Here is an 18,051-nt window from a genome sequence, read left to right on the forward strand (position 1 = left end):
AGACCTCTGTTGAGACGTGCGGCTGTTCGACTTTTGTGCATTATGCTTTTATCTCCCCCCTTAAGTGCTCCACTTTTAATCTCCATTTTAGAGTCGCCTTTAAACTCTATCTTTTTCGAGTCCTTTTAAAAATTCTCCTATCGAGTTAGAATTTTAATATACAGAACGTTGGCTACTGTGGTGTAGAAGCTGCTCGTAAGGTCTTTCAGTCCTAATTTTTTCCCACTAAGTGCCATTATCATTAAGAAGTAATACAATTTAACCAAAACAGGAGAGAGTAAGGACTGTAAAAGTATCCTGCGAGCAGAGGTTTCTCTCTTACATGGCTTTTGGCGTTATCGAAGTCGTTGGCGTTGCTTGTCAGTGGAGTATTTAGTTTGTTTTACACCCGGGGGGGGGGGGGTGGGGGAGGGGGACTCCGCATATGAAAGGGTGGGGATGCTCGTCGTCTCGCTTAGGGGTGTAAATTTCGGATTTTGGTCTCACTTAGGGTGTTCTGGGCAAAACGCCATCATATTTAGCCGTGGTCTCGTTTAGGGTTGCACGCGAAAAATATAAAAATATATATATTGTCTGTGTTTTAACATGGTCTCTTTTAGGGGTCAAAAAAAGCTTGGGCCACGCCCAGATTGGTCACCTTTAGGGGTTTGATTCAAAATTTCCGACGAGGATCCCCACCCCTTTTATATGCGGAGTGCCCCCCGCCAGGGTTTTGTAATGGGCACTATTCCTGCACTGTTTTGTTCTTGTATATCAAATAGGGAAGGAAACAAAATTAACGACAAAGGGCTAATATTCGTCTTTGATTTATATCTCAAACTCTGCTTGACATGTACCTCAAAATACAATAATAATAATAGCATAATAATAATAATAACAATAATAATAATAATAATAATAATAATAATGATAATAACAATAATAATAATAGTAATAATAATAATAATCAGCGTGAATGTGAGGTTGGAAGTTATCCAGAAAACAGCATTGTTGGGGACAGCAAAGATACTAAGGAAAGTACTGTCCCTGTAAGAAAAGGGAAAAGAGAGACCTGGGACCCGTGGTGATTTGTTGTAACCTGCTCCCAAGGACTATAAACCAGGCCGAACATCCTGCCTGAGACCACAAGGAATGGAGATTATAATAATAATAATAATAATAATAATAATAATAATAACAAATAACAAGATAAATACCAATTTTTTTTAATTGAAAGCCAAAATCAGTTGACTTGCATTATTTATAGAACTCTAATCGGTGACATCTTTAAAATGTACAAGTAAGCATTCCAGGTAAAGACCATTTCCTCATTTTATGCAGCCATCGAACCCGGTCGTCACCGAACTTGAAGTTGACTAGTAAACAGATAAGTCAGCAGGGATACGTTCTTACTGGTATTTTATTACACTGTATAAAAAATGCTTTGGTCCAATTAGTGGGCATTAGGAAAAGGAAAAAAAGGACTCATGCTATCAGCTTGGTCATAATGTGCACCATTGCAGTAAGTGGGTTGGGACATTCTAGGCATGCTTCGAGTCCTGTGAATTTTATAAGTACCAATACGTTCCTGGTACACAATTCAATAAAAGGCGTCACATTGTCTTCAAAACGACCTGTGTCAAACAGAAGGCAATTAGTTCATAAATGTAACTGGCACTTTTTCAATAGCAATGATGATAACTTCAGTGACTTTTTAGTTTTCGCGCTTCGCGTTCAATCTAAGTACCTTATCTAAGTACGTCCAGTTTTAAACATGTCACGAAAACAGATGTTATGGTATAAAATACGCTTTGAAACATCTGAATAGTAATGACCAGAACTTTTTACAGCAACAAGTACTTCAAGGATATTTTGCAGCAAAATTCAGTACAGTGATAACTTTACATGTTTAACGCGGGTTCATCGATTTAAATATACGCGCGTCAAATTATCTTCTGCATCGTAAGATACCAGATACTAATTTTGAAATTTTAAAACAATCTAACAAACACACCCTTTCTATCTACTCTTCGCCAGCACCACTTCTTCTTCAGTGCGCACCCGTTTTTCTGTCTGCAAAGCGGATAGAATGCGTATGCGTTTAGATGAATACATATTATTCAAATAATTAAATTCTTAGGTAATCACATTACTTCGAATGCAGTTTGGAATAAATAAGCACGACTAAATTTTTCAAATTTTTTTATTCCTAATCATAACAAAATTCTGAAATCTCATTGGCTATCAACTGCCCTGATTTCAGCCCTAATTAGATAATTTAATAGGACAGTACGAAAAATGTGATTATATACGCGAAAACGTAACTACAACAACAAATTTTGACAGGGCGCGCGTTTTTAGTTCATTCAACTGATTGGCTGAAACAGACTACTACCTTTGTCAAATTCAAACTTTTTCAAGACCAACGCTTTCAAAATCATTCAGCTAAGAACTTGGAAATGTGCAAGGATTGATTTTATATGGTCACCAGCCTGTTAAAGATAACTCGGTTTACAATAATCAGCCTAAGTAAGTGTTTTTAAATTCATCTTCGATTATGAGAGCTCGGCCTTGCAAGAAGTATACTGCCGTTTTGAAATCAGGAGAACGCTTCGAGCAGCCAAAGATGAAAGACACTTGCTGAGTTGTTTAACGACTGTTCATCATCGTCTGTGCCTGAGACCACATCATAGCTGGATTCATGGAGAAATTTTTTTGAGATTTAAAACCCCAAAATGAGGGAGGGAATTTGTTTTCTTCCGACACTGCCACCGTTGGGGTTTTCACTTTTCTTCGTCGGCTTCATCGTAGTCGTTAAGGAAATTTATACCTCTGTGGCCTGTGACATTGGCGATATGTTCTGAACTTACAATCTTTGCTTTTTTCAGCTTGCTGACCGTTGTTTTTCTTGCAGTATGATTCGTAAGCTTTTTTCGCGCTTTCTTTAAGGCTAGTACCAGCTACGGATACTTTCATTATGTTAGTTATGGTATTTTAGCCCATTGGTTTAGTTCGAACCAGATGTTTAAATTTACGGTTTCGTTTGCTACTGAGGTAGGAAAAAACAGACCATCGCATGGATGTTTTAATAGAGGTCTTCGCTCCACGAAAGACTCAAAGAGAGCAACCGGACACCTTTCTCCTCCAACAAATAACGTACGTGACTTGAAATCTCTGTTGTTATCATGGAAAACTTGTATCCTTGTTCATTTAAATACCTGAAAAGTGTAGCTGTCATGATTTGCGTGTGGTTGCCACCGTTTTTGTTCTTTACTTTTTTACTTTAGCGTAGTCTGTTAAAAGTAGCTTGTTTTTTAGTTTCTCTGGCTCATTTTCCTCGATTTTGTTGACAGTATTTTTCTCTTAGCACCGCATTTTCAGTACATTTAGCCAGAAAGACGTACTTCTTACTGTTCGGGTTTTTGGAATATTTTTTTAACTTTTCTATTTTTGTTTCGCGTACAAAATCAAATCGTCGTTTGCTGAAAACCATGGCCATTTTCTTAAATTTTGTTGTGAAAACAGCTCTAATCTGATTGGTTCTTGGTGGTTTCTTTTGCGTTTTCAGCTAATCGGAAACCATTTGTAATTTGCACTCGTGTTACAAGTTTTGCACTCGTGTAACAGAGGAACTGCACTCCTTTCTCAGCCAATCAGAACTTAGTAATTTTTTCGTATACATAATTACAAGTACCCGGAGCACACAGGATACGTAGGTCGGGAGAGCTGTTTGTTTTAGCGATAATGGTTTAAGACGCAAAGTTTTTTGATTACCTGAGAGTCACGTCCTAAAGCCTTCAGTCTTCTCTTTCTCACCTACAAACATAACGCACATTGGTGAATGTAAATAATACTAAATAATAATAATAGTAATAAAACTTCACCCAACTGTTCAGTGTTCTAGTTTGTCATAGGTTGACGATTTTCAAAAGGCCTATATCTAACTTAACAAAAGGAAAGGAAATCGTTGCCTTGTCTCCGTCCTCCATAAAACGTGAAAGTTTCACTTCGTGTTTCACGCTCTCAAATGTCTCTGGTGAAGGCACTTCGAAGCCCAGGGAAACAAGTTAATGAATATGTGAAAGTTTAATATATAGATTTAGCCAGGGCTAAACCGAAACTCTGGTTAATAATACGTGTAAACAAAACAAATTATATCGTGTCAGTGCTAAACGGGGTCGACAATCAAAATGGCTTCAAGACTAATAGATCTAATTAGCAAAAAACAAACTGCACGTGCCGCACACTTTTTCTACTAATCAGAAAAAAACAAAATTGCACGTGCAGCACGCTTTTTTGTCTTTCCCTTGCCGTTGTTTTGCACCACTACAACGCTGTTTTGTACGACTAAAACGTCAAACTTCCTGGTTACACATTTTTTTTATGGAGAAATTGTCGTATGTGCTTACTCAATATTTTGTTTCCTGTGTTCATGTTCGCTTTTATTTTTCACTGCCGCTCATTTTCACCTTACTGGCCGCTAGCATTTCTCATTTTCTCACCTCCGAATTTCCATGTCTTTCTTCCTACGAAATTCGTCTCCTTTGTTTTCAATAACTCGCTCTAGCTCTTTCTCTGTTATCCACGTTAGTGTAAACATAAAAAATAACGCCGAGAAAGACACGACTTTGTTGTTGTTTTTTCTTTTTAAAAGTCCTGGCGGCCATGTGATTTCCTTCCAAATAAAACCTTGAGTTGCATTTGGGTTGCCATACCTGTTGATTGAGTTATTTTACATTGGTATGCCTGTGGTGTGGACGGACGGTCGGTCGGTCGGTCGGTGTACGGTCACGTGATTACCAAATTTTCTCGGATGGGTAGATTACCACATTTCCTTAGCTATGGGGCTCCGCCCACACGCGGCGCTTCGCGCCGCGCGTAGAGCTCCGTTATTAAATATGTAAAACATACCTCGTCTTTGTCCACTTTGCCATCCTAGCAATAAAGACAAGAAGTTTTTGAGCGACGACCAGTAAAGGAAAACTAACAATGGGTGCACTTAGAGATCATATTGAAATAGAAATAGAAGTCATTGAGTGTTTGTTAAAATTAGGGATTAGCACGATAATAGGAACGTACTCACGAACTGCTCTTGGACAAGGTTACGTTTATTTACCCAGACCCTCACTTGCACTCTCGCAGAGAGGCTATTCACATTAAATAGACTTCGTATTCTAACAACATCAATAGGGGCAGTGGAATTGAGATTCTTGAACCGTGGATGCTCACGATCAGACATCATAGTAACCAATCTTTACTACAACGGACCGCTGAGGGAACAGTTTCCTCCTCAAATAATGTCAACAATGCTTTGGATCGAACCTCACCAACCATGAGCGAGGTTCGTGATACACCAATCACTAACAAGCACTGTAGTACATATAGTTCTACTCAGTAAATCGACGCTATCGCCTGATGGAAACCTTTAGTACGATTTAAACATCTAATGTGACAATAGTGAGACAAACGATGAACGAACCCTTTCATAGTGACACATTATCCACGATGAGCAATAGCTTTCATGACCCTTCTTTCTTTAGTAAGTGTTCACGTACAAACAGGACCCTTGGATAAATATCGCTAAATTATTAAATGCCAGTGTCTACATTGAGCAGGCAAAGAGGTCTACGAAGGATAAGAGTGGTTTTGCTGTACGGGTCGACCATGTAGTCGCCAGTACTACTCCATGGTAACAGGTTTACCGTCTGGAGGATTTGAACTGTACTGAATTGTGCTACCCTTTTTTCTCCTGTTCGAGTAAGGTTACTTCCCTCGGGTTTCACGAGTTCAGACTTAAACACTCACTCCCTTTTTGAGCTATTTTGAAAAAATAGCTCATATGTCAGTGGTGAGAGCGTATGTATCTTTGTGGCTTTGTGGCTTTTTGGCTCTGTATGTTCGGATGTTTGTATGTTTGTTGCAGGAGCCAGTTGCAATAATGTTGAAGGTACTGTACAATGAGTTGATGCTTAGGAACCAATGAGATCTTGGCATCTATTAAACATGGCATTACTAAAGGTCAAACAAGAGCACTGTGAGACCGCCATCTTGATTCTTCACAATTTTTTCGGGGGCACCCGACGACAATTTTTGGGAATTATCTGTTCGCAAGACGATTTGAGATCTAGAATTTCGGAACATTTGTTGTAAAATTTCTTGCTTGCCTGCCTCTCCTAGGATTTTGGAAGATCTAAAAAAAGGTATTATTGCCCATTTTTTAAGGATTTTTACCCTAAAAAGGTCACCTGGAGTTTTCGAGAGCCTTTTTTCTGGCTGAAATTTTCGACTTGAAAGGTAAGTTTTGATCCCTATAATTTTCGCATCACTAGACTTTCAGCTAGGAAATCCGAACAGATGAAAAATTTTTAGGGGATAAATTTATGCCTATATCTACCGTTTAAACACTAAAATACGTTCAACAACGCTATCAACTATATTCTCGTTGGGTGCCCCTGTTTTTTCGTCTTTTCTTTCGGCTACAGGTGTTTAGAAGCATTACATTAAATATCTTCATGATTCAAATGCTGTGTACAGTGATGCAGCTGTTTAAGGGTTCATATTTTAGTGTGCATGCTGCTTGAAGACATTTCTGACCTAATTCGGCTATCGCGAACGGTACAACGCGTGGTCACGTATTTATGACTTCTGTTTTACCTGCTTCAAGGTAGAGTATCAAGATCATAGATTTTCCAAGCTCTTCCAATGAAAAATAATTGATATTTAGATATGGACTTTAATTCGAAAGTATGCGGCCTATAAATTGTGGTTTTAGAAGTTTGAAAGGAAGCTTATTTTTTTGAAAGCTGTACCGAGTATTGTTAATCCTGAACAAGCTTTATTCCGTCTCGCTTACAAAGTTCAACAAATCTTTTTCGTCCGGCATAAAAAAATACATGAATAAGAGAACAACGTAATACATCCTTCCTGCTTACTAAGGCCCGGTTCAGACGCCGAACTTTTCATGAGCCGAACCTAATACATTGAATTGAGTACATGAAAAGTTCGGCGTCTGAATCAATTAAGAACGCCTGTTTCAATTTGGAACGACTCAGCCGTTCTTTTCGCCTGGCCAGGCCGGGAATTTCGCCTTTGGAGCGACTTTGGAAAGGCTTTGATTCCCTCTAAGCAACGTTTGGTGAGTTGATATTCATAGTATTTTAACAATTTGTTTATTTTGCACCAGACGTCTGAAGGAAAGACAAAGAAAAGTGAATGTATAGTATGAGGATCGAATCAGCTATGCGCAGCGGTTCTCGTTTTCATTAATGTACAGCAATACCCAATTTCGCACAAAGCATACCATTAATTTAGGATTAAAACAGTAGATTGCCGATACTGTTACACTGAAGCATTGAAAATAGCTCATGCACGTAAAACGTGCCTGTGTTCTTTCATTGTACAGAGGCAGTAGAATAAAAACAAAGGAAGAGTATCATATACGCCACTATAATCAGATACTTACAGACGTGCTCGGTGGGCCCTGTCCTTGTTGCTTGGGGTGTTCTGGCGTTGTTGGGGCGATTCCTGTAAAGCAAAACAGCACACAGTGTAATGATTTTAAGCACTGGTCCGGATAAGAAGGAAAGAACCAAACGCAAAGAACACTTTGGAATGCCAAGAAAGTGCTATTTTTACTAATGTCCTGCTACACTTCTGATTGGCTCAGTTGGGAGAGCGCCGGTCTGCCGAGCGGGAGGTCGCGGGTTCAAACCCCGGCCGGACCAACACTCAGGGTAATATGAGAATAAATAACTGAGAAGAAAGTGCCGCCTTTGTAATGACATCTGCAAATGGTTAGACTTTCTAGTCTTCTCGGATAAGGACGAAAAACCGTAGGTCCCGTCTCACAGCACTTTCCCTGATTTGTTCATGAAAAAACGAGGCTAATAAGATGTTTATTATATGGCTTCTTCCTGTTTGGGGGACCGGAAACAAGTGCAGGACGCACGATTTGACAGTCATTTGACAGGCGTCAAAAAAGAAAGTTTTTATTGGCCCACGAAAACAATAGCACATAACAAAAGCTTTCCGAGAAAGTAAAAACAAATTCGCCATGTTGAAAAAGTTTATTCGGTCAAAACAAAGAGCACTGTAAGTTTTAGCAACTATCCATGGCTCTTCAATGTGACGCTGGAGTATTTTGGAAACCGGACAACGTGTCTGTCTAGAAGCCGTTTCCATCTTTCCTCCGTTTGTCCTTGTGAAAAAACACTGCAAAAGGCAAAGAAGCTTTCCAAGGTACGTCTGTTGTCATTGTCGAAAGATTCGCTCGTTAATTGTTTTTGGGAAAACCCCTCTTTCTGCCAGTTCATTCTCTTCTTCAATTGTGATCTGCGTTAAAATTTTCAAACACGGACTAGAATTCTCCTCCTCGGTACGGTTACGACTCAGTTTCTACAACAGCTTCGTTCTTATTAAAACAAAGCTAGGTTAAAATTTGGAAAGGCAAAATCAACATCCCAATCCTCAGGGTTTACAGACATATTTTAAAGTTTATTCGGTCGAAACTAAGAGCACTGTAAGTATTCACTCGTTAATGTGACGCTGGAGTCTTTTGAAAACTGGACATTATTGTGTCTGGCGCGAACTCGCTTCTATCTTTCTTTCGTTGGTCTTTGAAAAAGCACTGCAAATGGTAAAGAAGCTATCAAGATGATCGGGTGCAGGTATGTTTGTTATCATATTTGTTGAGGGAATTACTCATTTTCTCTTAGGCAAAACATTTCGAATCTCTGCCAGTCGATTTTCGTCTTCTTAACAGTGTACTGCGATAAAATTTTCAAACACTGACTAGAATCCTCTTCGATAAGATTACGAGTTAGTTTCTTCATCGCCTTCGTTCACAAATAAACACAGTTTAAAATGTTGAAGGCCAAAGTCAACATCCAAGTCCTCAAGGTTTACAGCCGTCTTATAACTTTATTTAAACCCTTTTTCCGAGGTAAAGAGAATTAGAGCTCCGAAATGAGCATTTCCTTTAAAAATTTTGGTCCGTATACCAAGTAACGGACCGCAAATTGAGCAATCGTAATGCAAAAACAGACTCAGCCATATAATAAAGTGAATTACTGGTTTTACACAGGATATCCATTACCGTAGTACTGTTGGAAAATATGTATTTCTATTGCACCCTGATTGCACGTACTTAACAAGAACGAAAATATTATAAACGCTGGGTACTGGTTTCCTGCTAGCAGAGGTCTCTCATTTTCCTTCTCATTTTTGCCTCGTCGTGAGAGACCTCTGCCAGCAGGGAAGGTATTGGGTACTTTTTGAAAATCGTAAAAATTGATACTCAGCGAGAAAAAGGAATCTGTCCTAGTTAGTTTCTGCAAAACAGGAAAAATCACCAATCCCCAAAAATAAACTCCCGCAAAAATTTCGTGCCACACGGTATACCCACCTAGCTTGTTTTGTAGTTTCCTCGGAAACTACTCGGGATAACAGGCACAAATTTTCACAGATAACTGAATTTTTTATACTTTTTCAATATTTAGAGATGTTATTTTAATAACTTGGGCAGAGAATGAAAGGCATATGTCAACCTCGTCCCCCCGGCTTTTCCCTTACAAAATGGGGGTGGGGGAGGGGCACGAAAGGGCCTTTTCCCGTCCTTCTCTTTATCTGAGGGGAAGGGCTCTGGGGACGAGGTTGAGCATATGTCACTGAGGGAAAAATGTAAACAAAGATTCGTCTATTTAGGAAAGCGGGGGCGACGACAACCTCGTCCTAAGGGAAAACCCTAGGGACGAGAAGGGTGCCAGGAGAGAAACGGGACGCGGAGAAAGCTTTCCTTATTTTTCCTTTCCTTCTATTTTGGTGCCCCGCTCATGCTCCGCGCTCCTCAGTGGCTCTTTGCCATCATCCCAAACTCAGCGCACTTCGTACTCTTGTCTCCAACACCCCGCTTTCAAATGCGCTTTTTCCTCTCAGCCTCGGGAAAGCCAGTAACGGAGACAGGGAAAAGTTTGGCGAAACGACGAATTTATCGGTTGCTGAACGAATTTTAAGTATTTTTGTTAACTTTCTCTGTCAGTGATTTGATTATTTCGTCTTCGTTTAGCTGCGAAAACTTGGGTCATTTTCTTGATCTTTGCTCTGCCAAAACAGCCAAGCTGCCGCGCCGCTGTCTTGCGTAACTTCAATCTTGAATAATTTGCTATTGTTATTCATTCAAAATATTTCCCCACTTCTGATTGGCTAAAAGCACACGCATAATTCACCATAACCAGTTACTGATGACCAAATTTGGAAGAATTTTGTGTTTAAGGAGGGAATGACGTCAAAAATGCAGCCTTCTACAGGTTAATGATCCGTTAACCGAGAAGATCTGGGGACGAGGTTGAGTTGTTTTGGTTGTGAAAACAAAATGGCCGACACTTCACTCGTTTCAAGAGTAAGAACTACAGCTAGAACTAGGCGAAGTAATGGCTAAAAACATAGCAAAGACAGCAGGGAGACAACTCGGAGGGCGACGTCTGCTATTCGGAGAATATTTGCGGGGCTGGACAAACCTAAACGTACACTATCGAAGATGAACTTAACATCGATGGATCGATGGAGGTAGGCATGTTTTTAAACTAGGAACTATTTTGAATGAATAATAAAACAATTATTGAATTCGGCTTTCGTATCTTATGAAGAATTATGGAGATCTCGGAGGATGTTATCCGCCTCGGCCTACGGCCTCGACGGATAATACCCTTCTCGATCCCCGGCTTCATAAGATACTCAGCCTCATTCATTAATTGTTAATTAATCCATCATTGACGTCAGTGACTGACGTCAATGATAGGACAATAGAAAACCTCCTCCAAATCTGGTCAGCGATAGCTGTTTATTTAACATTTATCCACGGTATTAACGACCATATTATGAAAGAATGATAATCTTTTGTTTGACCTCACAATCGAGATCACAATGTCGATGATTATTACGAACTATTATCTCCGCTCCTCTATCGACGAAGGGCCACTGCCTTTTGCCTTTTCCCTAGCTTCGGGTTAAGCAATTGGGAGGAGGAAAGGACGAAGTTGGTCTCGGTGGTTCACACTAATTGTTGGTTCTTACCTTTATAATTAAGGATGCTCTTGAAAGCAATGGGATCAAGGACATTAGCAGTTACAGAAGCTGCCATAAAACTTGCGAATCGTTTCCACTCGTCTGTGCTAGAGTTTGTACCATCTGCGTAATCACCAACGCCTTTAATAACTGCCCATTCCATTTTCAGGTTATGCGCCGCTTTGTAGAGACCTGAAAACAAAGTTTTTACTTCAGTCTAGCCTGTGAACGCAGACGTATTTGAAAAGGGGCACCCAACGACCGAATTTTTCCAAATTCGTCAGAAGTGTCTCAGATGGTTTTCTCTGTGCTTTAGAAGCCTGTTTGGTTAATTTGGAGTTCGTCTCATTCGAAACTGTTAGCTACCCTGATGGGTCCGGTCGAAATTTTGAGGACATGGAGTAGACGTACTTTTCTTAGAAGATTAGATTATACGGGACGTTTTATACTGAAATTTTCAAAAGACCTTTTTATACAATAACTACAATATCTTGGACGAATAGAACACTTAGCAAGAAATATTTAGCTTTTCTCGAGCTTTTGAAATTTCTAGGGAATATTTGCTTCTTCAAACGGTTGTTTGACAGAAGTGCCTCTGTTTGAAGCGACGACCGAAAATACGTCTGCTTTCGCAGGCTATGAACTCGAATAAAGAAGACAAAAACTGAACTGGGATTTTTAAACTCTCATAACAGCATTTACTTTGGCTCGAGAGTGGGCACCATTTAAAATCCCGCACTTGTTGTAGAACTTCGAAGCGCCCATCAACTTTGGCTCAGGATAAAGAAAATAGATGTATGAATAAAAAACGATAAAAAAAAATAAAAGATTAGATAAAAACGCCCATCCCTTATGTTTTTCTAAATGACTATAATTGTTCAACTTTGTCTATCGATGGGCCAGCGTTAGGTGGATTACAATATTGAAACAACAGGCCATTTTTTCATCTTCTCATGTGTTTTCCAGGTAAAAAAGGCAGTTGGTTTATGTACGAGACTCTCGCCTTGCCCGCGCTTCGTACTCTTGTCTTACTCGATCTCTTCGCTGAAACTGTTAACGTCAACTGTTAAAGTCTTAAGTTACCTTCGCCCTCCATGTCTATAGCAATCGCTTCACCAAATCGCCCAGTAAGTTCTGCATGTAGCTTTTTACTATCAACCTCCTTTGGGCCGCTCAAAATTACGCCATTTTTTACATCCACCTTGAGCTCCGCCATATTCTTCAGCGGTGGTTTCCAGCCATGACCCGCGCTTAAAAGACGTTTGGACAACGGGACAGCATCATTCTGATCTTCAATTCCCTTGTCTGTTACTTTATCATTGGCATACGTCCTCAGCTTCGATGAAACTACCACATCTCCTAATTTGACTTTCTTGGCGTTTAAACCACGGCAAAATCCTACCCAAATTACAGCTTTCGGACTTAAGACTTCAACGGCGTTTTTCACAGTCGTGAGAGCATTCATAGGGCCCATATGACTTTTCATTAAGGCAATTTTCAAGGCATCTTGCCCCTCTTCACCAATTTTCCCAAAATACACAAATCCAGGCTTCTCATGATAACTTTTATAGAATCCCTCATTCAAATAAGAAACGCAACCCATAAATTCGCAGTCCTCCACTGTCAGCAACAAAACATCGACTGGGAGTTCAAACTGGGGCCAAGGTTTGCACCTTGCGGGAAGATCCATCTCCGTCAGCTCCTTCTTTGCTGGCAGCTTACTGTAGTCGATTTTTGGTGGATTTCTGTTGGTGTTGCTGCTGCCGCCAGAGACGGAAGTTGATTCACTGGGGATTTCGGAGTCTGACATTTCTGAATAATATGAAATATAACAAATAAATAAGATAATCATGTAAAAAGTGGAGGAAACAGCGTTGCTAAGTGTTCAGTGCGTTGGACTACCTTGGCGTTCCCGGGTTTGTAACGTCTATTTACCAGTCGCCCTTTGTATCAACATGTATTAAAAGTAATCCTGCAGATTCCGCAATCCGGGAAATTTTTGCTTAAGGAAGCAAGAATCAGGGGAATTTTTGCTTGTGGAGGCTTTTGAATCCGGTATTCAACCCAAGGTATTCGGAATCCCACTAACGACTGGAACCCGCAATAAGCTGTCAAGGAATCCGGAATCCAGTACCAGGAGTCCAAAATCCACAGCGTAGAATCACATTCCAAGACTGTCATGAAAAAACTACATGGGACGAAACCAGAGGCTTTTTCAAAGAACCTTGGAAAGAAAGGCTCATTTTTTGCTTAAAAAAAAAAGCCCAGTGCCTCTTAAAAAATTGGCTTTGCATTATATTCCAAAGTGCTTGAAATTCTTGTGGCTTTCTTTCTTAGCCTGTTACTATGTAGGCTAAATAACCAATCCCCAGAGGGGGCACTACCTTGCGTAGCCTGTGTAGCAAGCGTTTCCGCGCGAGTTCGTCGAGAAAGTTGGGACGAGAGCAAAAAAAAAAGGAATGACGGGGGAAGGGGAGGGGAAAGCGTTTCCTCTTCTCCCCTCCCCCTCCCCCTCCCCCTTCTATCCTTTTTTTTGCTCCCGCTCAGTAACTTTTGCGCACTAATTCGATTGGAAACGCTTGCTTTTTTTTGCTCCCGCTCAGTAACTTTCGCGCACTAACTCGATTGGAAACGCTTGCTATGCAGGCTATACCTTGTGTGGTCTCTTTGGTCTCTTCGTTTTCTACCTCGTCCTCAGGGTCTGTTATTTCGTTTTAGGTCGCGTCCACAAGTATCCGGAATTTTTGAAAACAGAGATTTTTTTCTCCTTTTCTAAAAAATACATGTCAACGTGCGTAAAGTATTCGAATCGTTCTCGCTCGTTTACACGAAAGCGCTAAGGACAATGAAAATTTCCCTTACAAGATGCGCTGTATGATGTCTTCCATCATCACGTTCGAACACTGTTGTTTTCGCCTGTCCATACAAAAACAATTGGCCGGCGTTTTCAAAAATCTCTAGTGTGGGGACCGTTTTTGAAAACTTGCGTTGTTGATGCACGAAAATGCCGTTTACGTGTGGACGGAAGGCTAAAACGAATAAAAAAAATCTCCGTTTTCAAAAATAACCGGATAGGTGTGGACGGAACCTGGAACAATTTGCTTAAAGTGTCTGACTGGAAGCTACTTGTGGAGTTTATTCACCGGATTCGACGCAAGCAGTTAACAGTTGTTGGCGTGGTTGATTTCATGCTATACCTTTTATTCGAATTCCAAAATGACGAATTCGGCTACTTAGGGCCTGAGGCTCTCTTGATGAGGTGAGCCCGGGCCCGCTTTCGCTTTACCGGGCTAGCTGGCCTCATGCCCTATTTCCTCTTAAAATTGTTGTGGTGGTTTTTGTAGGGGAAGGAGGGCTGCACCGGCTTGCTGACCTCCTGGTTGCTCGAGCCGAGATCTCGGCAAGGGGGCCAGCTTCCCTTCCCATATAAACACAACGACATTTTTAAGAGGATATAAGGCATGAGCCGAGCCAGCCCGGTAAAACGAAAGCGGGCCAGCCTGGCTTACCGGGCTGGCTCACCTCATATAAACAGGCCCGGAGATACAAATAGGATGTTCTAAGACCTGGAACAACTTACGGGAACACTTTGGAACACGCCGGAACAACCCCAGAAAACCTGGCAAAACGAAAAATGAGACAGTGACAGTGATCTGGCTTGGGAAAGAATTTTTTCTTCCCAAACCTCTGGTGATATAATTTTTTCCTAACATACATCGGTGTAAGATTTTTTTTCAGCATATATTATACGCCCTGAAAGATATTTTTTTCAGTGTAGGTATTTCTTTACAAGAATTTTTCCTCCTCGAAATCAGTCTGCAGGATATTTTTCTCCCGAAATCACCCATACCCCCCTCAAAAGTCAAATGGTCGGCCCCTAAATTAAATTTACCCTTATTTTTATTTTATTTTTTTACTTCCTGAGGTGATTCTCGTTCCGGGGCCTAGTCAGGTATATCCAAGTGAATTAAATAAACAAAATCGAGGAAATTTTTTTGACTAACACTCAATAATTCTGTCAGTTTCCAAGGACCTACTTATTATAACTCTATAGAAAATGATATTAAAGAATCTAATTCTCTCCACTTATTGAAAACGAAATTGAAAAAAAAATTATATATGAATTATTAGTTATAAATCTTGTAGTAAATAGTTATCTTTCTTCACATGTCTGATATTATTTTTACACTTTTTGTTAGATGTACCATACTTTATATTTTGTCAACTCAGTCTATGTAATTAGTTAATTTATACTTACCTTCATTGTATTTTACTTTCGATTCTGGCCTTACTGTTACTGTTAACTTTATTTTTACTCTGAGGGAGCCCAATGTCTATAAGCCTCATGGTTTCTTTTTGGGCTTCCTCGCCACTTTCATTTACTTTTGTGTAACTGTCTTGTTTTATCGTTATTTGTATTTTGTGGTAAATCAAACAAAGTTATGCCTTAATAATTATGCAAATTTTAAATATGGTGCAGATTTTTTCTAGTGACAAGCCAAAACAATTCGACATGCCGGTAAAAGCTGCTATGCCTAGAATAAGACTAGCTGTAAGACCTACCCGCGAAAAGCAATTTAATTGAAAAACTCAAACTTGAATAACCCATATTAGAGGGCTAACCTGCGTTTAGCGCGAGAAAGGAAAAATAATATACTAATTTAAATAACCTGCAACATCCCTTAGGGGTCGACCACGACCATTTGACGTTTGAGGGGTAGTATGGGTGATTTGGTTTGGCTAAGAATTTTTTTTTCTCAAACCTCTGAGGATAGAAGTTTTCCTCTTACACTAATATATAACATTTCACAGGATATTTTTCGCTTGCAAGATTTTTCCCCCTCGAAATCAGTCTACAGGATATTTTTTTTCCCTGATATCACCCATAGCCCCCACACACAAGTCAAATGGTCGGCCCCTCAGGCAACATTAGCTAACATTACTTGAGTCGCGTGGCCAATAACGCTTGGAAATGGATGGCAAAACTACATAAATCGCTAGATACAATGAGTTTTTGTTTTTTTACACTGACTTCAGCCCCCTTTAAAAACACTTTCCTAATTAAAATGATCGCTCCAAAGATATAAGCACACTGGCCTAAACGATATAACAATGTATGTATTCACTAAAGGTCATGCGTTCTTCCTGGGTGACCGAGTGACTTATTGAGTAAATTAAGAATTCCATGCTTACCAAATATGTACCCGAGTCACCGCTTTTTCTGATCTTTTCTGCTTCCTACTTATAACAAAAAAGCACTGCTGAGAGCTGCCAGTGGTGCGATACAGCTTAGTATAATAGTCAATGTACGATCTTCAGAGGTCTTTAGAAATAAGCGATCGCGTGATCTCTGTTAAGACATTCGGCTCTAATAATCGCACGCACTTCTGAACAGTTTTATACCGAATAATAATTTAAATCTAACAAGCTCTCGTATTGTCGACGTCTTTTTCGGAATCTCTGCATGGTTTAAACCTCTTCAATCTCTATCCAACTGAATGTATTGTTGCTTGTTGATTCGCTCGGTTGGCGGTCATGATATTACCGTCGCTTGATTTTCTAAGTGCAAATGCATTTTTATATCTAAAGTGATTGGTAAGTCAACCTTAAGGATCTTTAAGTACAAGTTTAAATTGAGTTTCACATTAAGTTTGATTCAATGGCACACAAGTCAAGCTCACGTCTTTGAAAAGACTCGACTAACAGCGGTAATAGAGTCGAAAGCAATTCGAGCAGAACGTCGGCAGACTAATTAGGACACGCTAAAAAAATTATGATAAAAATCTTCTTACTCTATCTATCTTTTTACAATACCTTTGAAGTTTTCAGCTCACGGTCTGTAAGAAAGCTTTGGTAGTTTTGCAACCTCAGCACTTGGCGACAAATATTACTGACGTGACGCTATGGCGTGTAGACGGGGCTTCAATTCTCAGAAAAACAGGAAGAACAATCGGTGAAGCAAGAGATTATTCTCTCTTTGTGTAGCCGGCAGTAGTCGGTATAATATAGAACGCCATAACTTTTCCCGGGAACTTTCTTTAAATGTGGTAAATCACTGGTTGGGTTTCAACGGCCTGTGTACACAGGCAGGAGTCGAAAGAGCCCCAGGGGTAGGAGATTGGGAGGAAGGGAAAATAGGCGAGGGGGGTAGATTGGGGAGGCAGGCTAGTTTCGATTTCATAGTGATGTAGTCAGCGAAGGAAAAAATCGTCCCTGAAATCGTCAAAATAGCCGAGAGAAAAAAAAACAACAAAACAAAACAAAAAACAAATGGCACGAAAAAGGTCGAGAAACTGAGGCGGGTTAAAAACTTCAAGGAAAAAAAATGGGTCGCATGGCAATAATCGGGCTACGTACTATCCGAACAATCCGACTGCGAGTCGTGGATCCGATTGAGTTTGAGGCCTAAAATTAAAACCTTTAAATGTAATTTTTATCTCTGAATGTACACAATTCAAAATGCATGTGTTGGTGAATATTTCTTAGTGTTTCAGCTCGTTTGCTAATTTCTGAAGTAAAAAACTCCAATAAAAAAATATCGGCTTAGCAGTATTTTCTAAAAAAGTTCAGCCTCTTCCTCAGGCACTTCGTTTTTCGCATGGTAGAGGCGAGCGCGAAACGCGAGTGACTGGTGATGAGCCGCAAGGGACCATGGGAAGGGTACAGACGGGAGGTTTAGTTGTCTCCTTCCCACCTTCCTTTGCGCGCACATTTTCATCGAGAGAGAGACGGGTTGGTACAAGGTAGAAAAAAATTCGTTATTTTGATGAGAAATACCTAATTGTGGTTCATTTAAAAGTAAGGTTGCTTAGGCCTGGAGATGCTTTTCTTGGTGCCTGTAAGTCTCTCGATTCTACAAGCTTGGATTAAGAATTGGGCTCTGCATCCGAGAAACAAACAAACAAACGAAATAAATAAATAAATAGTGTTTTTATTTAACGCACAGAAAATTTGCAGCTGAGAGAAAGCAAGAAAGATTACCGTAATTGCACTGTTTTTGACGCATCATGG

General features: G+C 40.0%; 1 protein-coding gene across 3 annotated transcripts; it reads right to left on the bottom strand.

Annotated features, from left to right (window-relative positions):
* Positions 1-1,191: 1,191 nt before the first annotated feature.
* On the bottom strand, positions 1,192-17,053 carry LOC140921991 (5'-methylthioadenosine/S-adenosylhomocysteine nucleosidase-like). 3 transcript variants are annotated; one of them, XM_073372013.1, is made up of 8 exons: positions 16,855-17,052; positions 12,124-12,852; positions 11,050-11,232; positions 7,442-7,503; positions 4,891-4,914; positions 3,754-3,795; positions 1,994-2,052; positions 1,192-1,613 (listed from the first exon to the last, which is right to left on the bottom strand). In XM_073372013.1, the coding sequence occupies exons 2-7, from the start codon at positions 12,848-12,850 to the stop codon at positions 1,999-2,001; spliced, it is 1,092 nt and encodes a 363-aa protein (XP_073228114.1). In that variant the 5' UTR covers positions 12,851-12,852; positions 16,855-17,052; the 3' UTR covers positions 1,192-1,613; positions 1,994-1,998. The 3 variants fall into 3 exon arrangements, with proteins under 3 accessions (XP_073228114.1, XP_073228113.1, XP_073228112.1); XM_073372012.1 differs by adding an exon at positions 14,621-14,659 and having other exon boundaries at positions 1,193-2,052; positions 16,855-17,053; XM_073372011.1 differs by having other exon boundaries at positions 1,193-2,052.
* Between the last annotated feature and the right edge of the window lie 998 nt (positions 17,054-18,051).

This window comes from Porites lutea, chromosome 12 (assembly GCF_958299795.1).
Source record: "Porites lutea chromosome 12, jaPorLute2.1, whole genome shotgun sequence".
NCBI lineage: Eukaryota > Metazoa > Cnidaria > Anthozoa > Scleractinia > Poritidae > Porites > Porites lutea.